General features: G+C 53.1%; 1 protein-coding gene across 5 annotated transcripts in view; it reads right to left on the bottom strand.

The window, feature by feature from the left end:
* Positions 1-27,114, bottom strand: part of ARHGEF10 (Rho guanine nucleotide exchange factor 10) — a 90,260-nt gene that overhangs the window by 43,860 nt on the left and 19,286 nt on the right. For all 5 annotated transcript variants that reach the window (XM_041751758.1, XM_041751760.1, XM_041751761.1 and 2 more), the window contains exons 3-9: positions 21,882-22,034; positions 21,068-21,349; positions 18,701-18,764; positions 15,376-15,452; positions 12,953-13,009; positions 7,713-7,876; positions 3,190-3,304 (exon numbers count right to left, since the gene is read on the bottom strand). In XM_041751758.1, coding sequence (XP_041607692.1) covers positions 3,190-3,304; positions 7,713-7,876; positions 12,953-13,009; positions 15,376-15,452; positions 18,701-18,764; positions 21,068-21,349; positions 21,882-22,034 — 912 coding nt within the window. The remainder of the gene's footprint in view (positions 1-3,189; positions 3,305-7,712; positions 7,877-12,952; positions 13,010-15,375; positions 15,453-18,700; positions 18,765-21,067; positions 21,350-21,881; positions 22,035-27,114) is intronic.

Below are 27,114 nucleotides of genomic sequence, written 5' to 3'. Positions count from 1 at the left end.
TTTTTGACGCGATATAGTCCTAATGGTACAGTGTGATAAAAAAAAAAAAAAAAGAAAAAGAAAAGAAAAAGAAAAGGAAAAGAGCAGTCAAATCAATGCTCCGGGCAGACACTCCAATCTTCCGCGTGTGCTTTCCACCTGGCAGTGATGAAACTGCCATTTTAGCAAACCCAAGAAAATATCCTTTCCACTAGGGGAACACAGGGTGCACCTAGATTTGGAATTTTCAATACTTTGAAGTCGAATTTCGTACGGCAGAGGTGCCCCCTGAAGAGCTGGCTGGTGTTCAGAAATAAACACTTCAATGCTTAACGTCGAACGGCTCGATACTTGCGAGCGTGGGGTCACGTGGGTTTCTTACCGTTGGGTTTTCATTATTGGCTTGAACTCTTCTATTACAAGAAGTCTAAGTTACTTTAAAAAAAAAATAGATTGCTATCAAACAAGGTTAAGTTTTTAACCTAGAAGAACAGATAAATGTCCAAAATACTGCGTTCAGAAGCAAAGAAGGGAGGCTAAGACCCACCCTCAGTAATCCGCCAAATACTTGGTGGATTTCCTGACTTTCCGTTGGCCTTTCTCACTGGGAAAGCACGGCTTCCGTCAAATCAAAACATTTAGACCCAAACTAAAATCACTTTCAAAAACTGGGCTGTAGCTAAATACAGAATCCACAAAATGGCTGGAAAACTGGAAAGCAGAGGAATTCTCAGGTAGTAAGAGCCAGAGATGACCAAATCCAAATACCCAGAACCCGGCTGCACAAAAAAGTCCCTGAGGAGCATCAAAAACCTGGCCAGTGTCTACACGGCCCCAAGACGGGCCCAGGCCCCGAGCGCCCAGCGCACCTCCTACTGGGGGCTGGGACCATGGGAGCCCTGCTCGGCACCCACAAGGCGGAAGGGGCGGCCCCGTGGAGGACGGTCCCTGCTTTCGCACAGAGCTACATGTCCTCTTGCCCTAAGACCCAGCAACCACGCTCCTTCGTGTTTACCCAAAGCAGCTGCTGCCTTCTGCCCCGTGAAAGCTCAACGGACGCGACCGCATTCATCCACGGCGGCCAAAGCCTGAGGTGACCAGCACGCCCCTCGGTAGGTGATGGGCACAAGCCACAGTCCGCGCACAAGCAGGACAGACGCGGGACATAGAGCCTTCAAGCCATGAAAGGACAGGGGAGCCTGGACCACAGGTCCCTAGGGGAAGAGGCCAGCGTGACGAGTGTGCGCTCCTGATGATGCCCACCCCGACCAGTCCGGGCCGGCGACGCCGCAGAGACGGCATAGAGATGAGAGGCCGCCGGGCTGTGGCGGAGGGTGGGCCGTGCAGGCGGCGGCGGAGGTGCAGGGCATGAAGCCACGCTGGGGGCAGCTCTACCGCCTGTCCCTGGGCTTGTCCCCAAGCCTGCAGCCCGCACCACCCTGACACCTAAGGGGTCCGCGTACACCAGGACTCTGGGTGATGAGGACGCGTCTATGCCGCTTCATCAGTTCTAACAAAGGTACCAACTGGTTGGGCGGGGGGAGGGGGGAGCTGGTGGGGGAGCAGCTGGGGGGGTGCTGGGGGGGAGGCTGGTGGAGGATGGTGCAGGGGCTGGTGGGGGAGCTGCAGCAGGGGAGCTGGCATTGGGGGGAGGCTGTGACAGCAGGGGGCGGGGTATATATGGAAAATCTCTGCACTGTTTTTGCAGTTTTGCTGTGAATGTAAAATTGATCTCAAATAATAAAGTCTTAAAAAGAAATAGAAACAGGCCTTCTAGTAAGCAGAGCCACCTCGGGCTTCACTGGTCCCAGGGCTGCGGGACCTCGGCACGTGGGATTTCTTAAAAGCTCCCACTTGATGCACGAGGACAGCCAAGGTGCAGAACCACTAAGTCAGCCCACCCTGCCCGGCACGGATCCACCGATCCTGGTTCAGGGTCTGGAGCGGGGCCTCAGCCAGCCCTTCTGACCACCGGGACCACCCGGACCACCACGGCCCAAATCCCAATCTCGGCACCTCTCGGACCCTGCCCGTGCTCTGCAGGTGTTGATCCTGGGGGCACCGGGCAGGCGCTCTGCACCTCGTCGGGCACACACCCCGTCAGAACCCCCGACCCAGCCGTCTCCTCTCCAAGTGACCTGCTGGGGCTGCGCCCACCCTTCCTGCGTCCTGTTTTGAGACGCTAAGACTTCACTGGGACGCAAATTCATACCAGAATCTAGTTCGTTTTAAAGCCAACAGCACAGTCTCGCGAGGCTGCTCCTCGGGGAGGCACGTTTCACGGTGCTTTCCAGGCACACATGCAAACAATGAAGCCGTGTTTAGGGGACCCAGCAGCATCAGGGTGCCACCCCCGGAGAGGGGGCTCAGCCACCCTGTGGGTAACCAGCATTTTCTCAGACGCCAGCCAGTCCTTGGCCCGCAGCGTGCTGTCCACGTGGAGCACACCAGACTCCACCGCTCTCTCAGGCAGACAGTAGGCGCGGGCCCCGGCGCCCCGGCCAGGGTCTCGGAAAGCCTGAAACTCCCGGAATCATCCCAGATCCTTCCTCACCAGCACAAGGGTTCCTAAACCCCCTGCTTAGAACAAGACCTCCTGAGCTCGTGTCCTTGTGGGAAATACTCATACGAGGACAGACACTCTGAACGCATCACCAGTTATGCATCATAAGAATAAATCTGCAGGGCGCCTGGGTGGCTCAGTCGGGTACAGGTCTGCCTTCAGGTCAGGTCTGGACCCGGAGTCACGGGAGCGAGCCCCATGTCGGGGAGTCTCTGTCTCCCTGCCCCCCTTGCTCGTGCTCTTTCTTTCTCAAATGAATAAATAAAATTTTTTTTTTTTTTTTAAGGACTAGACTTGCTGAGAATCCAGAGTGACTGGGGTCCCGGGATACGCAATGGGATTTCGGGAGGGAACACAGAGAGTGCAGCCGCCAGGGCCCACGTGCTGAGGGGAGACATCAGAAGAGGAGTGACGTATCCCACCCACAAGAACCCGTCACTTTCCAGTGCCCGGTGGGCATGTGCCCCGAGCCCCTGCACAGACCCGTGCGCGCCCTCAGCTGAGAGCACACCGCGGCCCGCGTGGCAGGGGAGACCCAGGAGGCCTGGCGACAAGCACGGTGCTGGGGGCGTGCGAGGTGCCCGCGGCCACACTCGGCGCCGCCCACACGCTGCGAGGGGAGCTCGGGTGCAAGCCGGGCCACACACCTGCAGCCATGAAGGACCTGGTCCGAATGAGAGAGCGGCCTCTCTTGACGGCAGCCTTGGTCTTCTCAAGCCCGTCCTTGGTGCCCTCCTTGGCGGCCTTCATAAGCTTCTGCATCTGCACAAAGACAGGGAAACGTGAGAAGTCGCGCCGTCGATAAAAACCCACTTTCCGCATTTATTTTATTTTAAAAGAATACTGTCAAGTAGCTTGGTCTTAACGTCCCCGGAAATTGGCTCTGTGGTCTCGGGGAGCTTGCTCGCTCGTTGTGTGTACACGTGTGTGGCTCGGGCCACGTTCTGTTTGCTGAATAAAGAAAGACAGAAAGAAGGGCGAACTTTAACGAGATCCCTTCCTTGACCTGGGGGGATGGTCCCCGGCTGCGTGTGAACGTCAGTGTCCATCTTGCAGTGGTGGCTCAGACACAGAGAGCTCTGCAGACGTCAGAGGCAGAGGAAGGGAGCGCGCACGTCACAAGGCACAGGGCGGCCCAGGCCACAGGGCGGGCGCGGGGAGGGGCAGGGGCAGGTGCAGCCGCCGCCAGGGGCTGTCCCAGGGCCACAGACGGAGGGAGCCCACCTCCCGAGGGAGCGCAACGTCGGGCCCTGGCCCCCTGAGCCTGGAGTCCCGGGGACACGCACTGGCCATCGGTGCCCAGAGCTCCAACGACCCCCTGGGCATCTTACATTCCTCGTTCTTTAAAATTCTACGGTCTGAGGTCCTGGCCGTCGGGCCCCCAGTAATTCTTTTTGAGAAACCCCAAGTGGCTTCCAGACACACCAGAGGAACATCCACGCTGCCTGCCGCCCCGGTCCTCCCGACACAGGATGGATTCGATCCTGCTAGCTGTCTCGTCTCCACCTCCCTGCCGCTGTGTCTCGGGGCTGGGGCATCAGGGACACCGCCCGGTCGCTCCCCAGGGACGCGTCGGGGTCAGACACGCACTGCGGCCCTGGCTGTTCCTGCACGTCCTCTATTCCCCCGAGGCTCGACCGGCTGCCCCCCAACCCCGTGCCCACTTGCTAGCCAGGACCCTGTCAGCTGCACGTGCCCCACTCCAGAGCCCCGTGTCCTCCCTCCCCATCTCGAGGACGTGCCGTCCCCCCAGCCGCGCTGGGCCTGCACCCTGTCCCCTCGCCCAGGGCTCGTCCGTCTGCAAGGTGCCTCCGCTTCGTCTCCTGATCCACACGGCCTCCCAGATCCCACCCTTCCTTACCCCGTGCCGGCCCGCTGAGCCAGGCCCCGGCCAGGGTCCCTCGAGTGAGACGCAGAGGACCGTGACCAGAAGGCAGCCTGCAGGGTGGCGGCACGCCCCGTCCTCGAGCAGTGGCAGAGGCGCAGGGTGTGGGGAGCTATGGTGCCACCCCAGGTCACGCGCAGCCAGGAGACAGCCAGGCCCCCGCCCCTTCCTAACGTCCACTTCTTACTGGATGGAGGGGCCTGCTTGGCCTGGCCCTGGCTACTTGTCCCGTCTTGCTGCTCCCTGTGGCCCAACATGGGCGGCTCGCCCTGCCTCTCCCTGCTGCCTGCAAACTCCTCCCCCGAGCTGGCCTCCGTCACGTGTCCCCCATGACCAATGACCGAGCTCACGCTTCTCGGGAGAATCGCGCCAGGCCCCAGACCGTGTGGCCTGTGCCTTAGACGCTGCACGGGAACCAGCCAGAGGCTGACCTGAGTGATGGGACCCTAGGGCTTCGCTCCTGCCGGGGGAGCCCGGGGCACAAACACTCGGGACTTGAGCAGGTGACTATGACGAAGACCTTTCTAAGTGAACATCTATTTCAGCTAGACGCCACTTAACACATACGCACAGAATCACAAAATGTGGGAAGGACAGACGACCTCGTGGACTTGAACACTACTTGACAGTGCCCTTTTAAAACACACCCCCAAGGCCTGGCCGCCGCCACCTGCACACCTAGCGGCTCTCGAATGTGCTGGTCTCAGGAGCCCTTTACGCTCCTAAAAATACCAAGGGCCCCACGAGCTCCGTTTATCTGGCTCTCGCTGGCCCACATTTACTGGATGAAGAGTTAAAACTGAAAACAGTAATCAAGCTTTTATGAATATTCATTTAAAAATAATAACGAAGCTATTCCATATTATCCAAGTAGCACATCCATGGAAAGTTCCTGTGTTTTCCAAACAGCAAGAGGGGTGCTGCCGTCGTGCATGCGTGGAACATGCTTCGGGCCGAGACACAGCGGATCCCGCCCCAGGGGCTGTGGCGTCACACACGCCGCGGGCCCCAGAGCAGCCCCGTCCCGGGTAAGAGGAGGAGACAGGGAAGCAGTGTCTCAGATTTCACAGGAACCCGGGACGTGGGCCGTGGTGCCACCGGGACGCCCAAGAGCACACTGAGAACCACCGTTCAGACGTAAAGGTCGCCTTGGTCGCCCTGGCGCTTCGCTCCAAAGCACGGCCTACGTCTGAATGAGCGTTTTCAGTGCAGCTGGTCAGAAAAGGGACCACACTACCTTCGGTTCATGCCTCTGCTTTAGCTGCTGAGTCTCTGAGGCTCCCACCACGTCTGCCACCAAAGCTCTCATCTTTTTCTCATAGTGCTCCTTGAAACGGGTTAGGTCATGGGAAAGCTACAGCATAAAGAGACACAATCTTTTCACAAAGACGCTCCTTTCAGTACTTTGCGACAATCTGATGTTGAGAGGACGCGGTGGCGGCGGTGGCGCATCACGGGGAGCCCCCAGTTCTGGCCCAACTCCTGAGAGATAAAAACGAGGAAGTCAAACACGTGGAGCAAGGAGGCGGCTTCGGATGAGCCAGACGGGGGACTTTTCCATGCCAGACGGGCAAATGCAGAAACGAGACGACCCGGGATGTCATTCACACGCGTTCTGAGGACGTTAAAAGGACCAAACGGGTAAATCAAATGTGTATGAAAGTATCCTCTTGGGGTGGCACCAAGGCAGGAGACACCCGAGGTCAAGGCCGCCCACCAGACAGGGTGTCGCCATGGGAACAGGGGCTCAAGTCCCCAAGCCAAGGGAACGGGCGGTCACCTGTCACACTGACGGGAGGGGAGATGCAGGTCCAACACCTTCCACGTGACACACACGGCTCGGACCTGGGAACCCAGGCCTCATGCTTCTCTAGCGTGTTTCCCACATCAACCCAGGCAAAGACACTCTAAGCAAATTTCGATTAAAAATAAAAAGGACTCTCCTTGAGTTGACCTGTCAACAGGCGACCAGTAGGCTGGCTCAACACCGTGACTTGCACCAGCATGCCCGGTCCCTCCACGGCCCTTCCAGCTTGCTGGCCCTGCTCTCAGCTGCCCTAGGGGCGGCCAGGCCGGGGCAAGGGAGCGACGAGGATGCCCGTGTGATCACCCGGCTCCCAAGCCACCCTGTGGGCCATTCCCCGCTGGGGGGCGGCCTCTCACTTGGCATTTCAGGGGGGCCTGTCCAGGAAAGGGGGTCCCTTCAGAGGGTGAGGAGGGCAGGGTCAGTCCAGTAAGCGTGTGACTGGCTCGTCAGGGGGCACCCAACACCCAACCCACCACCGGAAGGAAACTGAAGAGTGTTTTCCCCACTCTTCCGAGGGGCCTGTGCACAGCTCTCCCAGGGGGCGGGGGGGGGGGGCAGCAGGGAGTGAATCCCAGGACGGCTTCCCTCACAAGCCTGGGCTGTGCTGCCCGCTGCCAGAGGGCGTGCAATGACGTGAGGGGCTCGGGCGACCCGCACGACGCCGTAGGTTCTTCCTGAGTCTCGTGAAGCCCGTTCACAGACTAGAACACTAGGTGACCTGTAACCACATGCAAGCCGGGTGCACACAGGGGCCCCGCCCCACCCACCGCGCTGCCTCCTGGGTGCAGGCGTCACCCACACAGTCACAGTGGCCGGGCATCGATGCCGTCACGGTCTGCACCCACAGGGTCACACAGCAGCCTCCGTCTGCCTGTGGCCTGCCACTCAGCCCCACACAGAAAGCACGTCTGTGAACGCGAGTGTGGATCACCCCTTTCACCGACAGCCAGAGCCCAGCAGCCGAGAGCAAGGGCACAGCCACTCTCCACTGAAAACCACAAGTCTCCACCAGAGGATCTGCCTCAATGCAAGTGCTCCCAGGCCCGCATCCGCCCAACTCCAGGAGTCACGCTCCTGATGTCTGAAGTTCCTCCTCAGACCTCCATCTCATGAGGCCTGCACACGCATGCACACACACCCCCGGGGCTCTGTCCTTCACCATCATCCGTGTCTCAGAGACCCGACTCCAACCGCTCAGGGCGCACGGACCCCGTGACGGTGCACAGACAGCAGAACGTGTACGCAGCACAACGCAGAGGACGGCTACTTAGGGCCTTCTCGGTGGATCTGTTTATAAAAACTCCCCACAATGATTATACATACAATGTAAAGTCAGGAACCCTTCCCTACTGCTTAGCCTTCCTCACACCACACAGCAACATCCTAAAAACACTTAGATATTACAGAACACAAATTTTATTGTCCCGTTTGCATGTTAACGTGAGATGCTCTGTCTCTCACACACACTGAACACATACTTGCTTTTTGTGGTTGCTGCGCAGGAAGGACCTGGGGACCCCATTCTTGCACTCCGAGTCACTCTGCTCCTCGTAACTTTCGAATTCACTCGAGCTCCATCCGTATTCCAAGGAGCTGTTTCCACCTTCCTCTCCATTCTCCACGTCGTCATAAATCATTTCATCTGAGGGCAAAAATGCCAAAATGAAATATCTCCGGGTCGGGGGTCGGGGGCGGCGACGTGCAGGGTTGGACCGAGCGCTCAGGAGCCCCCATCCCAGCATCTCCTGAGGGCCGCTGGTCTATAAGAATCTACCAGAATTATGCCAAACAACTTACCAGCCATAAGAAGATAAATGTACGGAATACAGGCAGAGTAGACAAGGAGGCGACGGGCATATCAATGATAGAAATACTCAAATATGAACACACGTGAAGCTCACGGGAAACAACTGAATTTTGCCTTTGTGCTAATAATGGTCTAATAAGTCGTATAACCTATTACTGCTTTTAAAATGTCGTAATCACATCAGTCATTCCAGAATCAGTGAAGAACACATGTCTATGCCACCAAATACAAGAACAAGGGAGCTTGGGTTGAAAAGTTGCAAAGGCTTTGATTCCCCCATCGTTCACTTCGTAATCTGTATTCTGCAAAAGTGAATTCACCGAGCCGAGCCGCCTTACAGGCACTCCCACGGCAAGGACATTCACCAACAATTAATTAATCTTTCTAATAGATACAAAGGCCACAGATCCACAGCAAGTAACTGTGATATGCCTTGACCAATGCAAAAAAAAACCAGTGGAACAAAAAAATACAGATGGATCTGCTATTTGCAGTGCCGTGTGGCTGGTGGCCGACTTTCTGGGAAGGAAAATGTCTACAAACTTCTAGGGTATCACTGTCTTGATTTCTATTACTTATTAAACACACGAGCATAAATGGTTATTTCAGTTGGAGTTTCTCAGGTACAAGTGTCTTGTTAAGAATAATTTCTGCTTAAATTATCACCGGAGGACAGTACAAAGTTAGATAAAAGACGGCATTTCCACACCCGAGAATACATTCACGTTTCTTGATTAGATTTATCCCATAGGCATCCTCAACTGTCCTCTGTAATAAAACCTGGCCTTAAAAATCTTCAGTAATTAAGCCCTGATGGATAGATTCTTTAGGGCCGAGAGCCAGCTTTGCATATATAAGGACATTTAAAGGAAAACATCTGTTTTCACTGGAAATGAAAAGTAGATACGAATTTGTCACTTTGAAAATTCCTGTAATACTTCAGATTGCCCTGGCCTCGCATTACGTCTCCACTGGATTCAGATTAATTCCACAACATAAAACAGAAATCCAAATTTCTGGTTAAAAGATCTATGGAGTAAATGTCATCTGGATAAAATGGCCCGATATTTGAAAATGAGTTCACTTTCCAGAAGCCGCAGTGGTGTGGTTCAGTGTGCCTGAAGGACACCTGCAACTGACCACCTGCTGGGCAACTGGGGCAACAGGGCAGGTGGGGGTGTGGCCGGACTCCGGCTTAGCGGCTACGTGTGAGGCAGGGCCAAGAGCCATGCCGACAACAACATCTGGCCACGAGTGGAGGCACCCACTGACCTTCCACGGACCGGTCAGCAATGAGGTGCCCAAACATGCAGAAACGTGCCTGTGAGCTGTCCCCCCAGTGCGGTTCATAAACCTTGAAGCTGCCAGATTAGCACGCCCTCCTCCCTTCACCCTCTGGACGTCGGGCTAGTGTGTCTGCAGGAAACAGTCTGCACACACAGCACGGCAGGTGTCGTTCATGCCTACGGCAAGACCTCCAGACTGCGGGAGCCAGCTGCAGGTGCACCAGCTGGTCCCAGCTCCGGGGAGACAGTGGAGGGTCCTGCTCTCGGGTGAGCCCTGCTCTAGGGTGGGCTGGATGGCTTGTCCATCTTGGGGAAGTAAGAGCCATCAGAAGCGCAGGCCCAACGGACCTTTAACTTAGGTACATTACCACTCAGTGGTCAGAATGTGTGAGAATAATGCTCCTCTGTGCTCTGGAAAGGGCTCTTTGGGCCTCCCCTGCATCCTGAAACTTTCAAGGCCTCTCTACAGTGTCTCGTGAACTACAGATGATTGACGGTTTGTGAATTATGAGGCCCTCTAGAGCTCCTGGATGCACAGATTGATGCCTTCCAACACTGGAAAGTAAACCCACCACAGGGCAGGTGTTTCTCCCACAAGCCAGCGAAGGAGAGCTGGTCTACCTGGCTGAGATTCTTCTGGGCAGTAACCGTGCTACCTGCCCCAGGCCAGGACGCGCCTAAGAAGTGCTACTGTGGCGATGGCTACATCACCCCGCAAATGTGCTTTGTCCCACTAAACTGCTCTAAACTGGTTAAAATCATCAGTTTGATGCAGTGTGCACTTTACCACAATTTTAAAAATATACAGATGGTCACCATCATGTCTCATGAGAAATTCTTCAGTATCCACCCAGTACTGTGATAGAACTTCACCTTAAATGACTGTATTTTGCACAAAGCACACAGGCCTCTGCTCTCCCTCGGATGCGTCTGTGTCTCCATCGTTTACCAGGCAGCTGATATCCTAGACAGCTCGAATTCTACAATCAGACTCACAAGGAACCTCAAAAATCTAGTTGCACCTACTTCACTGAACATATTTAATTTTCAGATACTTTAAATGCATCAAAAAGCACCAAACAGGCATGTTTGTTTGAACTGATGCAACGTCTGCCCCTATAAAGGCCGCAGCGCGAAGCAACATGCACACAGCCAGAGCCCTGTCCCCTCCCCCAGGTTGGGAAGAATCAGGCCTGGCTTGTAGCTGTCCACCTACCTGATCCATAAGCTCCTGAGACAAATCTAAAGGGTTAAGGGTGGCTTTTGCTTGTTGGGATACTGCTGGATTTTATTTCTTTACATTTTCATTAGGACGTTCAGCATCACCCCTTTGGGTGAAGGGGGTTTAAGCTTATACTAACACCCTAGAGTGAGTTACCTGCTCCTGTCTTCTACTGCCCACTGGAACTGTGTGTAGAGCAGAGGAACTGCCTGTCCCCTGATGGGTTAGCCACTCTGAGATGAGGACTCTGATCTTAGTGGGCCGTCTGGTAGATTATTAAGCAACTAATTCTATATCGTGAATCATCGTACATTAACATTTTCTACTTCAAAAGCAGTCCGAGTGTTTCAACTGAATGCTATCAAGTTGTTTCTAGAATCCCTTTGTGGTGTGAGTTTCTACTGTAGTTTGTTGCTCCTGATCCATCTTTCCTTCCTTCTCTCTCCTCCCAATCAGATCCTTTCTTCTCAACACTACCCAAGGCTCATCTATTTTTGCATTATTTTTAGAGAACTACTCTTTGGTTCTGTCGATACTTTCTATTATTTGTTTTCTGTTTATCACTTTCGCTGCCACCATTTTCATTTCCTTCTATTTCCTCTGTCCTCACCTTTGCTATTCTTTTAAATGACTGAGATGGATGCTGAGCTCATTATTTTTCTATCTTCTTTTATTAACAGATGCCATTGTGACTATAATTCATTATTTTAAATCCATCCCATAAGAACTTATGTAATGTTTTCACTATTATTTAAGTCAAAATGTTTCTAATTTTCTTTGTTTTCAGCCTTTTCTGTGAGCTAAGAACTAGTGTTATTCTTAATATTCAAATGTTTCTTTTCATTGATTTTTCAAAATCAGGGAATGAGGCCTGGGTAATAATTCCTTGGCATTTATTAAGATTTGCTTTGATAAATGCTATATAATCTTTATAATTATTCCATGTTTCTGGGGAAAAAATGTGTATTCTGAAACTATTAGTTTCTTCAGGTTGATCGTATGCTGCGTTCTTCTGCAATCTACTAATCTTACCTCCAATATCCATGACAGTGGAAGGAGCTTTGTAAATATCTCCCACTCCAATTATGTACTTAACTATTGCTTTTTATATCTCAGTCATATTTTGCTTTATATAAATTTGGAGAGGTCTTGTTAGGTGCACATAACTTTAAAACTGTTATAGTTCTCTCCTGTGAAGGACTCTATAGCCTAACATTCAATATATTAGAGTAATACTAGCTATATTTTGGTTGGAATTGGACTTATATTTCTTTTTCCATCCACTTACTTACAAATGTTTTGTATCCTTATATAGCTCTCTTTTGTATCTCATATAGCTTTGTTATTTAATCCAACCTGAGAATTTCTTTTATGGGCAACTGGACTCCATTTATATTTACTATAAATAGCAATATATTTGGGCTAATTTTGCCATCTTTTTTCATATTATTTGCCATTCTTTCTTATTTTACATTTTCTTGCTTTCTACTAGATTGGGTTTTTCTCTACTGGTTTGGAAGTTAAATAATCTATTTCTGTTCTTTTAGTGGTTGCCCCTAAATGCAGACCCAATCTATCACAGCAAAAAACCCACAAGCATTATCTATACCCTCTTTGTGAAAAATGCAGATATTAGATGCTGAGGATCTGCCACCATCAGGTGACAGGTACCACTGCTAGGGGCTTGTAGCCCCACCCTGCAGCTACACTCGTGAAATGAAACAATACTATTAGTACTGTCTTAGTCGATACTTGTTTAGATTCATTCACAAAGTCATTATTTGCACGCTATTCTTTTTTCATTGGGTTCAGTACACCTTTCCTTGAAATGCAAGGTGAAATAGATTTTAGAGCCTGAGTGGTAAATCTCCCCAATATTTATCTAATACTGCATTTGTTTCCCTCTTTTTAAACCCTCGTGTTTTGGTATTAGAGCATCGACTTGTGCTCAGCAGTTTTAAGTGCATGTGCCTAGGCATGGATTCGTGCTGGACTCTGATTTTGTATTTCTACAATCTGAGAACTTATATCAGTCTTTAATTGTACAAAAGTATTAGTACTTCCTTCTTCAATTTTCTCACTTAAATAACTTACTAGGTATATGCTGGCACTTAACAGCTTTCATGTTTCTTACCTTCCCATTCCTATTTTTCACATCTTTAACTCTTTCTGCTTCTCTACATTAACCAATCACTCTATGTAACGTGCTATAATTGCACATACCTATGTGCATGCACCCATATTCTAACCCATAATATCATTGATATTATAAACATACGAAACATAAAACACACATTAAGCTGTGTATCTAGGGACTGTGTAGAAACCAGCTATTTTTTTTACACACAAATGGAGACACTGAAAAACTGAATCCTCAAAAACTCAATTACAGGCAATTCAAACCTGGTTCAGAGTCAGAATTTTCTCTTGGCACATCATCATAAATGGCTTCTTCTGGATCTGGAATAAAAAGAGGGAAATGTTTAAAAACTGACCAAGACCAACCAAATATAATTTAGACTGTTTAGGGCCACAGTCTCCTATGATGCTAAAATTATTCTAAAAGTTGGTAAGGGCTAATTCATTACACCTTACTGAAGCATAAGCGTTACTTTTAGGACAGGATGTTTTCTTGGGATTGAAGGATGACACTCTACCTGAACCAGCTGTGAAATCTCTCCAACAGAGAGTTTGTGGCTTCTAGGCCAACTTAGTCCATTATTTTGTGTTCATCTATACATCTCTATGTGGCTCTTTATAAATATTTTTAAGTTTATGAAGTTAATGTGTTCTGGTATGCAAAGAAACACAAAGGTGGAGTACACTGTTTCAGAAGTAAAGAGACAGCTCAACTGGGGCTATATTAACAGGACGCTGCTAAAATAAACCCATCATTCTGTGATATTCTAAACCCCTGGATAGGGGAGTAGGCATAGGCGAGGGTGAGAAGGTACACCTGTTAGGATAAAATCTCTCCAACTATATTCATGTCCTCTGAAGCTGTAACAAGTTTTCCTAAGAAAAAGTGGGGATCTCCCACAGGCAAACTACTCAGTGCATCCTGTATGAGCGGGTCACGTACAAGAGCAGCAGTGAAACTAGAGACGCATTTAATATCTGTAAGAGTTTGGGCCTTACATGGAAATCAACCACACTACAAAGTCTTACATAATGAAAGCCACAGAGCTCACTGGTGACTAAGCAACAACAAGAAAATGAGGTAAATACTCTGAACTCCTCCTCTGATATCAAGCTACTGTTACGTAAGCGGGGGGAAGCAAATTCAGGAATGCTCCTCGTTCTCTTGCTGCTGTCAAGTCCCCATATGGGACATACTTGCTTCCTTGCAAGAAAATTAACTGCATTCACGATAAGCACTTCTACTCCTGTTAGATAACATGAGGGACGCTCATATGTGGACCTTTGAAAAACACAGCTGGGAGCTGCGTGAGTCCACTGACATGCAGATTTGTTTTTGATGTCTGCAGTACATACCACAACTGTGTTTTCATGGATTTAATGATCTTTCTAATTACATTTTCTTTTCTTTAGATTACTTTATTACAGGGATGCAGTATATAACAGGTGCATAAAATAGGAGTTAGTTGACTGTATATGTCATCAGTAAGGCTTCCAGTCAACAGGAGGCTATTAAGTAGTTACGTCTTGGGGGGAGTCAAAAGTTATACCCAAAGGAGCCTGGGTGGCCCCATCAGTGAAGCAGCTGCCTTTGGCTCAGGTCACGATCTCGGGTCCCAGGACTGAGCCCTGCATCAGGCTCCCTGCTCAGTGGGGAGTCTGCTTCTCCCTCTGCCCCTTCCCACTGCTTGTGCACTAATAAGTAAATCTTAAAAAAAGTTACACCCAAATCTTTTATTGTGTTAAGGGTCATCACCCTTAACCTCTGTGTTACTCTAATTAACTGCCACTTGTGTAATAAAACAAGGAATAGGAGAAAGTCAGACAAATTTTACTTTGGAAAGGAATTTGCTAGAAAATAAGATAACGATTCCATCCTGTAATGATCTCGATTTAACAGCCCCCCCTAGCAGAATCATCTATTTATGCTAAGTTCCTTGTTTGACAATGTCATAATTAAAATCAGAATGACACATTCCAGGAGGTAATTTAACAATTAGATAACCATTAAGATGGTTTTTTCAAAAAAAAAAAAAAAAAAAAAAAAAGATGGTTTTTTCTTGGAAGTTAATCATATAACATAATTATACACAAATTAGTGAGCCAGTGTGGATAATAAAGGGATAATTAGAAAAGCCATCTTTACTTTTCTTTGAAATTTAAAAATCAAATCTGGTTAAAAATAGCTCAGCTTTCTAAGCCACACGTGGAACAGAAGATCTGGCGTGCCATCTGGATGGTGGGCTGGCTTAACCAGCCACCCACCCCCTTTTCAACATGGTAGCATGAAAAAGCATCTTAGTGAGAATCACGAGAAAAATAACCTGATTGAGGTCTCAGTGGGGATTTGCTGACCGTGGGCCCAGGTCAAAGCACCAGTTCCCTAAGTACATGACTGTCATGACAAAACCCAAAAACCGTCCCAGGAAGAAACAGTCAGAAGGAAATATGTGCTGGGATGGGGTAAGCAGAGATGTTCTGATAGGGTTTAAAGGAAGGGCTTCAGAGAGGGCCAGGGACAGCGGTCACAGCCCCAGTTAGTACGTTACGCAAGTGAATACGTTTCTGAAGTTTTAGGTCTGACCAGGACATGAGAATGATCAGCAGAACCTGACGAAAACCCATCATCCCCCCGGGAAGCGTCCTCCGTGAGCCCGGTGAGGACCCCGGCAGCCAGTGGTACTTACTCTCCATCCACGCAGTGTTGGCCGGGTCTGCAACCCACCGGGCGAGCGCGCTGTCCTCCTTGTGCACGCGGTCCTCACTAAGAGGGAAGGAGCCACAAGACCACAACAGTGAGTCCTTCAAGAGACGGCCGGATGTCCACAGAGGGTACATGTCTGTAAGTTCTGTTTCCCCAGATATTATTACAGCTGTTCTGTGCTGAGAATAATGTGCTCTGAGCTTTTACATTTTACAGTACGAATTGTACAGTCTCTGCGCATTTTATTTACACTATGACAACCCTGCTCACACCCACAGTCTGGACGTACATATGAGGATTCAAGCTTAGGACTCCCCCCCCACCCCACCATACCTTCCCACTTTGCTCTTTTTACTTATAAAAAAAAATGTTTCAAGTGAAGCCCTCACAAAGTCAGTGACCTCTGTTCCCATCATCAAGTAAGTCATGGGTGCTGGTGACATTGCTGTGTATCTACTGCTGCGGGGACGCCCTTCCCCTTCTCTCTACACACACCCTGGGCCTGGGATGCAGAAGGAATAAGCCGGTGACCATGCTTCCTTCGTGTGGGTATACTCAGGTTGTGCCTTCCATCAAAACGACCCTGGGGTTGTCACTTCCCTGGACCCATCGCCGGGATGCGGAGGGAGCCCCGCACTCAGCAGGTCAGAGTCTGCCCGTTCACAATCCAATACACCAGCTGCGGCTTCTCAACATAGAGCCCAAGTTCAAACTTTCATTCCCAGCTATTTAGAAGTGCTCTTGAACACCCACCACATGCACAGGATCTGGCACCATAGAAATAAGAGGAAGTGAAGTGTCTGCTCCAGAAGACCTGAATCATCCTCTGGTTTTTCACCAGAACTTCTTGAGAGTCTGTTACGTGTCTCACACACTGTGCCAGTGGTAAAGACACACCGGAGTGACAAACAGGCCTTCATGGCCTCTAGGAACAGGTTAATGGGAAAGAGACATCGCACCACCAGAAATTTTTTTAAAAATGCTCATGACACAACTGCTGGTACGCTCACAGTGCGATGGTCCCGGGGGCCAAGCCACAGGTCTCACACAGAGGGATGGGGACGTTATTTTGCAGCAATGGCAAGCCACTGGAATGCTTCATCTGGAAGAACAAGATCAGATTCCTTCAACACCTGGAGTGCCTCCTCAGGGAGAGGGACAGCCCTGATTAGGATCTCAGGGGCATGTGGTCTACCGGAGCGCTCTGCAAGGAAGTGAGCGCGGTGCCAAGCACCTCGCTGGAAGGGAGAGAGACCGGGAGGATGTGAGCACCCAGAGACCAACATGGGAAGCTCTGGAAACCATATGCATGGAAAAAAGAATCATTAGTACAGAGTTAATGCCACACTTCACAGTAAGTGACAGATGGCACTGGTCGCTGCAAGATGGTCTCTTTTATCAACATTTTTGTTTGTTTGCCATAAGCTGTAATGCACAGTTAAAGATTTGCAAGATTTAGAGGCCAGGGCAGGTGGTCAGGTCTTGAAAGCACCCAGATCACAGACACATCAGCTCCCTGAGGACATGCAACGTGCCGTGTCGTGGATGAGCGTGAGGAAATCAGCAGAATCAGCCCTGCACTTAGTTGAAGGACCTCTCACATTAAATAAATATTCTTACACTTAAGTCTAAAATTACATCACAAAAAAGTTAAGCAAAAAAGAGAAAATCTGAAGTACAGATGATATTTTAAACTATTCCTGAGTGTTTCCATATGTTTAAACAAGGCCACACTTTGGGAAACGGTCTCAGGCTACCCTCTCATGTCATTTCACATTCTTTTTGTTCTAACAAATCACCCTTTCAGCTGATGTATTTCCCATCGTGAAGTGTAGGTTACCAGCGATAATGCGCCACCCACCATCTTCCATTCTACGCGGATCGTGATTGTAATGAAGGGTCTTGGGTGAATCTACCTGGCAACGTATGTAACGAAAACCAAGTAGAAAGGCCTCACGAGCGTGTACCTTTCTCCAGAGATCCCAGGCATTCCGAGAGGAGTGTACTTTTGTACTTTCAGAGGACCGACTACTGCCCGAAAGGAAAAGTCAAGTGAGTGTGAGCACAAGAACTCCGACGCTCGTTCATGGGTGCTCACGGCAGCACTATTCACAACAGGTCAGAGGTAGGAAACCACCCAAGCGTCCATCGAGAGGTCAACAGGTAAACAAAATGTGCTGCGTGCTCACAAAGGAATATTGTTCAGGCTCGAAAAGGAAGGCAGCCCCGATACATCGTACAACACACAGGAATCTCGCAAACATGATGCAAAGTGAACTACCGTGATTTCGACTGTATGAGTTACCTAGAGTAGGCAAGGCCGTAGACATGGCACACAGGACAGAGGTTCTCGAGGGCTGGGGTAGGGAAAGATAGATTACATGGAACGGGGAGAGTTTCTGTCTGAGACGATGAAAAATTCTGAAAGGAGATGGCAGTGATGGTTGCACAACACAGTAAATGCACGAGATGCCACTACATCTTACACTTAAAGTGGTTAAAATGGCAGCATTTTTGTTGTATAGATTCTAACACAATTTTTAAATGGATGGTGCATGTGCCGAAACCTGCAGGACAGTACGCTCTAAACAGGCAAGGTGTGTGCATGATGCATCAGCATGACTGCCTGGTAACAAAACACAGGCACACCCAGCATGCTCCCCGCATACTGCCATCCTGAGCCTTGGAAAAACCTGGTCTTTAGAGAATTCTACAACCAGCAGCAGAAGGAAGTAACAGCGAGGGCACAAAGCGCTCAGTTTTAAAGCAGGTGTGCCCACACAGCTCTGGGAGAATGAAAGAGGGAGTTTATAAAATGAGACATTTGCGCAGGGTTCTGAGGTGGAAGGAGTTTGCCCGGGGGATGGAATTCCCTGGGCTCTCAAACAGACGACACAGCATTTTTGAAGGCAAGTGGCACGAAAGAAAGATCTCCAGTCAACTCAGTTTGGAGGATTCTGGAGGAAAGGTGGGTGGAACACAATGAAAAATTTCCCTGGACCCCAACAGGTTTCTGAGACCCTGTATGGGGCTGGAGCACACGGAGCCTCATCTACACAGAAACGGAGAAGGGCCGTGTGCTCCTGGTCTACCTGCCGTCTGTCCGCAGAGCAAGAACACCTCACGGCCTCCCTGTGTTCTGCAGAACCCCCATCAGGAGCCCTGGGTGAGAGCGCAGAGGGCACGGGACCTGGGAGGGGAGGGCCCAAGCACCGGGGGCCGCCAGGGCAGCACCTCGGATCACTGCACTCCACTTCTCAGGAGACGGTCCTGAACTCAGAGCACGTGTGCAAGATTAATAAAGATACCTGTTGGCTGGATCCTCAGAACTTAAAGAATTAAACTGGCTGTCTTGTGCTACTTCCTGTGTTTCTGTGAGGAAAGAAAAAAATTCACAGTTTTAGGCTTAGTAGAAAACGTTTAGGAGATGCATTTTTAGCTTTAAAATGATTTCAGTTTTTTAATGATAAGCTTATCTTAACATAAACATCGGTAACCTGATAGTGTCTTCGGGTTTTAAATAAAATGTTTTTGACATGGGATCACAGTAAAAAGCAATATCCAAAGGTCCTCTGAAATAGCCAGAATTAAAATGGTAGCCAAAGAAATCAAGCTAGAGTAGCAAACCTCTCAAAGTTTGTCATGGGAATTTACAATTGTGATTTATTTGAAAAGGTGTCTTAAAAGCAGCCTCCAAAGACTCTCAAAGGAGAAAGAGTCATGTTCATGGTATTTGACAACGAGACTTTCATTTGCTCATGCACGTGTGCACACAAACACGCTCACACATACGCGCACCCACACACAGAGTCCGTCGCACATGTCCCAGCTGACTGCTATTCCACCTCTGGGGTGTGCTTTACCAAGAGGGTGATGAGCTCAGGACAAAAGGCCACGTGCTCAACCAAGGACCGGCTGGTAACTGCTACGCTGGCAAACTGTCCACAAAACCCTTCCAGAAGGAACGGACTGTGTGCTACACAACCAGCCTGACACACTCACGCTGCTCAACAGTTGGTCCAGCTCAGCCGCGCCCAATGTCGTACCCTCAAACACGGCCCCGACCCCGCTAAACACCAACCACAGCCCCACGCAGTGGAGGGCACTCGCCAGCCGGGGACCGGAGCCGCAGTCGCTCACCGTGTGCTCAAGGCCACTGAACCGCAGGCCTTCCAGACTGCTCCTCCCGCCACACCACACGGCCCCAAAGGGCGACCCACACAACCTCTTACAAGGCAAAGCCATTCAGCAAAGTCAGTGAACAAAGACGCTGACTGACGGCAAACACGCTTCACACCATGATGAGCCCCCTGCGTCTGTGTCAAGGGCAGCACGTCCCGTCCCTGAACGCACACCTCACAGGCCTGGTCTCCACCGCCCACACAAAATGCCTTCTTTCTCTCCCCGTTTCAAGAAAAGAGGTGCCCCCGTGAGACCTTTGCTAAGGAGAGGTCAGGAGATGATGAGCATCTGCTCGTCTCTTACTGTTCTGGAAAGATCTGGAAGCTTGAGCCAGAAGCAGAGCACCAGGAACTTCTGGCCCGTGGAGGACCACGAATGAACAGAAGCGGAACCTCAGAACTGGCTTTGGGCAGTGGGAGGGTGCGTGGGTCCTGGCTGTCCCTATTTCTAAGAGTCGTGTTCCAGGCGGGGCGGCCTCTGCGCCAGGAGCCCATGCTGGGCCCACACCCTGACCGTCGGCTCCGCAGACCAGGAGGCCACCCCACGACCCCAGGAGAACCAGACTCTGCAAACGGTTAAGCAGCCGGCACTCCCTGCGGGTCCAGGCCCCGGGGCCCAGCCTCACACCAAAATCCAGGCTTTCCTCGTGACCCCAGGAAACAGGGAGGTGCACCTGTTTGCCTTTAAACACTCAAGAGACAAACATCCACACGCGTTCCCGGATTTGGGGACTTACAATAGCATTTATCATAGTGTTTTATTAATGGCTCTAGGGTGACAGACAAAAATCAGCCAATGGTGTGCAAGTATGCTACAGAACCTAAAAGTAAATGTTCAATTATTAAAGATCACCAAATTATCTGAAAATAAGCAAATTAATATAAGAATGTGCTCCTGAATCTTTTAACTGTATAATGTACTCCCTTATTTTTAGATAATTCTTACTCTTTAGGCGGCACAGTATGAACGGCATTGTCAATTGTGGTGAATTTCCAAGATTATTGCCAATTCCAAGAAAACAAATGGGGAAACCCCAATCCTGAAAACCGTATATGGTTTCCAAACATAAATTCAAGATTTTCTTTAAAGATTTTTTTTCTCGCTTGTTAACTGGGAAGGAAATAACTTATTCACTGAAATCTCCTCTAAATCACAAATCTGCATCTAAAAGAGCATCGTCCTCAGGGGCTTCCGTCCCTCAGAACCTCTGTGCCTGGGGCCCGGGGCAGACCCTGGCGTGTCCTGGGTCCAGAACGCGACTTCCAGGGGAGAACTCAGCTGGACAGCCTTTACGGGGCCCACCCCGAAGAGAACACTGCTCTCGGGGCCCCCTGCTGCTGGTCTGCAGTGGTGGGCGTGGGTGCCGGTGGCCTCGGCCGGGGACGGTGACCGGGCGCCCACGTCGCTGTCCTCTGGCCCTGACAGCAGCAAGGAGCACAGAGCGGCTGAACAGCCCTTACCGCCCGGGCACGCGGGGCGGGGAGGACCCCTACCTTCCTCGTCCAAGGACGGGGGGCAGATGACCACGGGCTTGCTGTAGGCCGGCAGGAGCAGCGGCAGGTTGCAGGGCACAGCGTAGCCGCAGGGCACGGGCACCGAGTACCCGCTGGGCACAGGCGGGCTCGCGCTCTCGGCCTCGGCCTCGGCGTCTGCGGGCAGGGGCTGCTCCTCCTGGAAGGGCGTGATGTCGATGACCGAGTAGGGGTTGACTCTGGGGGGCGGTGGCGCGGGTTCCACCAGGGCATCCGGGGCTGTCCCCATCCCGATGTCACCCCCTGGAGGCAAACATGCAGGGCATGGGTGGGGAGCCCGCGGACCTGCCCCCCTCTGGCTGCAGGCGAGAGAGAACCGGGTGCCCCCAGGGCCCGCGCAACGCCGGGCACCTGAGACACGCGCAGCTCCTGGGCCGCCTCCCCCCGAGGCGAGCAACAGAAGCTGCCAGAAGCGGGGGGTCGGCAGCTACGGGGAGAGGTGGTCATTGGGGATGAAGAAACGGAGGGTTGGTCCCGACCGGTCCCCAGGGTCGGGGAACAGCAGACGACCCCCTCCAAGGTCCGACCCGGATTTAAGTCACCCACAGGCCGAGGCACCACGTGACACAGTGACGCGGGAGGCCGTGCTCCTGAGGTGCCAATGGCCACTCCCTCCAGGATACGGAGGGAAGGTCAAGTCAAGGAAACTCCCCCAAACTCCAAGCCGCCACCTGGGTTCTCGTCACGGAGGTCACCAGCGTCCTGCTCCCGGACACTAACTCCTCCCACCCAGCAGAGCGAGGTGGCTGCGGGTGCCGGGCGCCTGGGGACCCACCTGTGCCAGGGGCGGCGTCTGTGCCCGGCCGGCTGTCCCCGGGGGCGTCCATGGCGGCTCGATCCGCTTCCGGGATCTCATCTCCGCTGTCAAAGTCGAACTGTTCGCCCTCGTCCTCCTCGTTGTTGTTGGGGTCGCATTTCACCTCCGCGTCTAGAGGTTAAGAGAACACAAGTTACGCCACGGGACCAACACCCAGAGGCGCTCAGGGTCAGGGCCTCGGACGTCCGGGTGGCCAGAGTCACGGGGCGGAGAGGAGAGGAAAGATCTGGAAACCGGAGAAGTTCAACCTCAGCACGAACGGATGTGGCTCAAGCCCCATGGGTCCCCAGTCACCACTGGGCTCCGCCCATGCCATCACCTGCAGGGACATCACCACCAGGGTACAGGACCTCGTGGCCCCTGCCCACCCAGGCCCACCCTCCAGGCCCGTCCTGCCACACGTCCCTGGGCGAGGATGCGTGCAGGGCAGAGGGGGCCTGGGCTCACGGATACCCCCGGGGAGGCCCTGGGGTGACACCTGCAGGGCCGTCTGGGACTTGTCCACAGGGACTAGGCCTGATGCCACATGCTGGGGGGCAGAGAACAGATGCCATCGGTCATCCCGTGACAGGTCACAGCGCCCAGGTCACAAGGCCCAGGCTACAGAGTGGGGCAGGGGACAGGGTAGGACGTGCAGCGACAGCCCGGAGGGAGGAGCCTCCTCTGCTCACTATGCCCAACACTGGGGCTCAAGTCAGGACATGGAACTCTCCCCAGTAGGACACGTCTGTCCAGTGGTGCCAGATCAGCCGGTGTCCAGGGCTCAGAAATATGACAAAAACCCAGCCACCTTCCAGGGAGCAGCTCTGGTCGGCGAACAGAATGGGCCCCATACTCCAGGGGACCCTCCATCAGGACACAGGGGCCCCAGGCCCCAGGGTGGTTCGCTATGAAAAAATGAGCAGTAAGGAGAGGAGAACATGATCTCCTGAGAGGCATGAATGGAAGGTTCCCACGAGCCAAAATCACTCACTTTGCAAACAGCGTGCCCCCCTCCCTGCAGGGCAGCTCCTCCCAGGCTCGGGGCATCAGCTCTGGGGAGGCCTGGCACCGCCGTCTAGGGAGGCCGGGGAGGGATCTGCTGACACAGGCCGCGTGGCCCCAGGCCGTCTCCCTTCCCGGGGCCCCACCCGATGGGCCCGCCAAGTGGGAGGCCCGCCCTGGGGTGCCGGAGCCAGCAGGGACCCCGCCCTCTCCACCCACTCTGCTGAGGCCGCGGGGGCTGGCGTCCAGGTGCGATCCTGGGATGGCCTGCAGTCACCCCTGGGTGGGGGCGGGCGCGAGGGGAGACCAGGTGGGCACCTCTGCCCCTCCAGCCCTGCTCAGAGCCCTCTGTGCCTCTCAATCCAGGGTCAAGGGTTAGGTCAGCAACAGCCAAGCAGCACAAACCAGCTTCAGGGGCAGAGGGCAGCTGAAGGACGTGGGCACCTGGCAGCTCTTGAGCCGGGGGGGGGTGGCGGGCAGCGGGGGGTGGGGGGGAGGTGGGACGGTCAGAGTTAGGGGTTTAGAGGTGAGGTCGCTTCTAGGGCAGGAAGTGGACAGACATGTGTCAGCCTGAGTTAGTCTGGAAACCGTCTGTCCAGCTGGGGCCTCGCTGTCCACATGAACCTCTGAAGGTCCAAAAACACAAATGGGTTCCAAAACACCAGGGGGGTTATTTTTTCCCTGAATCTTTGGAATTAGAATATGTAATGGGTCCTCCAAAGGAAGCACGTTCTTGGCAGTGATGACTGACAGGTCAGGCTGGAGCCTCCTGCCGGGGCAGCCAGGACACCCCTGCCTCCGGCACACCCGTGTGCACGGCACCCACGGGACCCCAGCAGCACTCTGGGCAGCTCCACCCCAGTTTACATCTGCTCACGGTAGAAGACTACCAAATACCGAAACGGGATCAAGAAAAGGCTTCAGAAAGATCTGTTTCTAAAACCATTAGTTCTGATAAGAGCGTGCATTGGGGACCTTCTGGAGGGTGAGCTGCCGATATTTATCAAGGCCTCATCATTTTGTATGTCCTCGGTCTCAGAGTCTGTATTACAAATTATCTATCTTACAGAAATAATCTGAGATTAGAATACTTAAAGGTCTTAGAATATAGATTTTCCAAATTATAATAGTTTTATACAATGAGATACTAAAGAAACCATTAAAATTATTTTGTTGAAGTTTATTCAATAATTTGGAAAGAGGTTCCTGACATATTAATAGTGTTTTTAATTGGTCTTTTCACACTCACTCATTAAATAAAAAACTAACACATACTGGTGAGGATGGGAGGGACTGGAACCCTGGCACGCTGCTGCTGGAACATTCCACGGAGCAGCCAGCGTGGAAGCTGTGGAGGCTCCCAGATGCCAGACAGCTTCCGGCCATCCAAGGCACTCCAGCAGACACCTGCACACCCATGCACATGTGCAACTGTAGAAGTGTGCAAGTGTACATATGCAACCCCACAAGTCTGCAACCGCACGTGTACAACCCTACAAGTGTGCAGCCACATGTGTGCAACCCTACAAGGGTGCGAGTGGACATGTGTGCCATCCCACAAGCGTGCAAGTGGACACGTGCAACCCTAAAAGCGTTCAAGTGGACACGTGTGAAGTCCTACCAGTGTGCAGTTGCACGTGTGCAACCCTACAAGCGTGTGAGTGGACATGTGTGCAACCCTACAAGCAGCATTATTCACAACACAGCCCATGAGTCCACGGACAGACAACGGACACATCAGATGTGTTCTGTACAGACAACGGGACGTATCCAGTCTGGAAAAGGACAAACCCTGGCACCTGCTACGCCAGGCCCGACCCTGAGGACACTGCACCCAGTGCAACGAGCCAGGCACCAAGGGGCAGGCCCGGTGTGGCCCCATCACGTGGGGTGAGTGTTCAGGGAGGACGGAGCCTCACGGGGGGATATGGAAAGTTCTGGAGACGGGTGGTGTGGTGGGCGCACAGCAAGGTCGTGAACGAACGTCACGCTGCCAAACCGGGCACTGAGAGACGGTCGGAGCGGTTACATCGCACAGAGACGGATGTGCGCATGGCGCTCAGGGCTGCCCCAAGGGACGGCCCGTCCTCCGTCAGCAGACGCTCCTGTCGGCTTCACAGCCATTCTGTTGTAGGCACACGTTTGTGGGGCATACGACTCCTGAGGTTCGTGTTGGATAAAGACGCACGTGCGACTCCCGTTTCCCGCAAGTGAGCAGAATTCACGGGACAAGCCCCCAGACACAGGCCGGGCTTGGGGCGCACGGAACCCCAGCCCCAGGGGCCAGGCAGCCGCTCACCGCCGAGTGCCAGGAAGCCGGTGGAGGCAGCAGCTTCCTCACGGGAGCCACGCACTCACGCGGGCGAGGGCAGCAAGGTCTCCGGCAGGAAACCGAACCTGGGCGCACGGTCATCCAGACGCAACTCTCGCCGGCGCTTCAGGTTCCTGATGGCCCGAGTCGGACAACAGGGAACCCCCTCCAATGAGGCACACGATGCAGAACGAAGGGGGGAGGCTCCCATCCAGACTCAGGCACAGAGGAGACCGCACCGGCACGCGTCCCCTCGGCACAGCAGGCACCCGGGACCTCGGCCTCTCCCGGAGGTGACGCGTTATCGCTGCGGAATGCTGAAATTAGGGAAGATGCCCCTGGAAGTGACGGCACAGACACCGCTTTTTAAAAAGGCCTGATGACGCCCGGCCCCGCGGGACCCACGCACAGGGGCCCCCACGGGGAGGAGGTGCTCACGCTCGTCTCCGGACCCCTGACCGACCCGCGCCGACAGGTATGTGCACTTTGTGGGCTTGCACGGATGTACAATGACGCGTGTCCACCGTGACGGGGTTGCAGAGAAGCTTCACAGCCCTGGGGACCCTCTGAGCCCCGCCTGCTTGCGCCCCTCCCCCAGCACCCCAGGAGTGCCAGGGCCTCCCCACCTGCCAGCCAAACGGCTTCACGGGATGCTGGGTGATGTCCCCAAAGCCAATGCCCAGGGGTCACTGCCGGCTGTCCCCCAGTGACCAGGCTGTCCTCCACTGCCCCGTTTACCCCGTTCAGCGCGACCTTCCTTGGCATCAACGACACTGCGCGATCCTGGCTTCCTCCTGCCTCGCTGGCTACTGCTCCTAGTCCCTCTTGGGGACAGAACTGTGTGCCCCCCAAATCCTAGCTGAAGGCCGAAGCCCCAGACCCTCAGAATGCAGCCACGTTAGGTGGCCCCCAGGGCAGCTCCTAATGCAGCATGACCGGTGTCCTCGTGAGGAGAGGGCGTCAGGACACGCACGCAGAGGGACGACCCCAGGAAGGCTTGTCTGTGCAGGGACAGCCGGCGTCTACACGGCAAGGAGGGAGGCTTTGAGGAGCCCACAGTGCCCACACCCAGACCCCCACTCCCTGCCCCCCAGCTGCGACACATGCAGGCCTGGCCCCGTCCCTGGCACTGGGCTGGCTGCCCGAGCCGACTCCTCTTCCCCTGCCGGACCCCCTGCCTCGGCCCCCACACGAGAGGCCTGCCCGGGGCCTGGGCCTTCATCGGCACAAAACCCACCATCTACACCAGACCCCCTGCCAGAGCTTTGGACTCGCATCCGAGGAGCCCTGCGTGGATTCCCACGAGGCCCGTCCCAACTCAGCCCTGCCTCTATCCCTCCCCATCCCTGCACACTCGGTCTGCCCAGGTCCTCACGGCAGGAGCCCGACGATCGCCCCGGGCCCCGACCTGCTGCAGAGCCACCAACCAACCTGCAGCAAAGTCCTTCTGCTTCAAGCACCCGGGACCTCCCCTCCCCGACTCCTGCAGCGTCCACGGACGGACACCACACCAGGTACCCCTGCTCCCAGTCTTTGCAGGTGCCTCCAGACCTCGGGCCGCACCTCCGACTCCCCTGGGGAGCCCCGAGCCTGCCCTGGGTGACCCTGGGACCCCAAGCGCCCTGCTCATGGTCTGTCTCCCATGAGGGAGGACACAACGTCCCTTGTGCATCGGCGCATCCCCCGGCACCACGCAGGCTCCCCCCGGCGCTCCAGGCAGAGGAGCCAGGCTGGCCCTGTGGTCTACACCCCCGACAACCCAGGGATGCAGGCGGAGCTGCGGGCCACACCTGCCACGGCTGCGTCACACCGTGTGGCCAGCACGCTTCCAAGGAAAGAGAATTCACACCACAGATCTCGGGAAAAAGATCTGAGTTTCCCCTGAACTGCAACAAA

The sequence above is a fragment of the Vulpes lagopus genome, chromosome 4 (assembly GCF_018345385.1).
Source record: "Vulpes lagopus strain Blue_001 chromosome 4, ASM1834538v1, whole genome shotgun sequence".
NCBI lineage: Eukaryota > Metazoa > Chordata > Mammalia > Carnivora > Canidae > Vulpes > Vulpes lagopus.
This window is presented reverse-complemented; position numbering and strand designations above follow the sequence as displayed.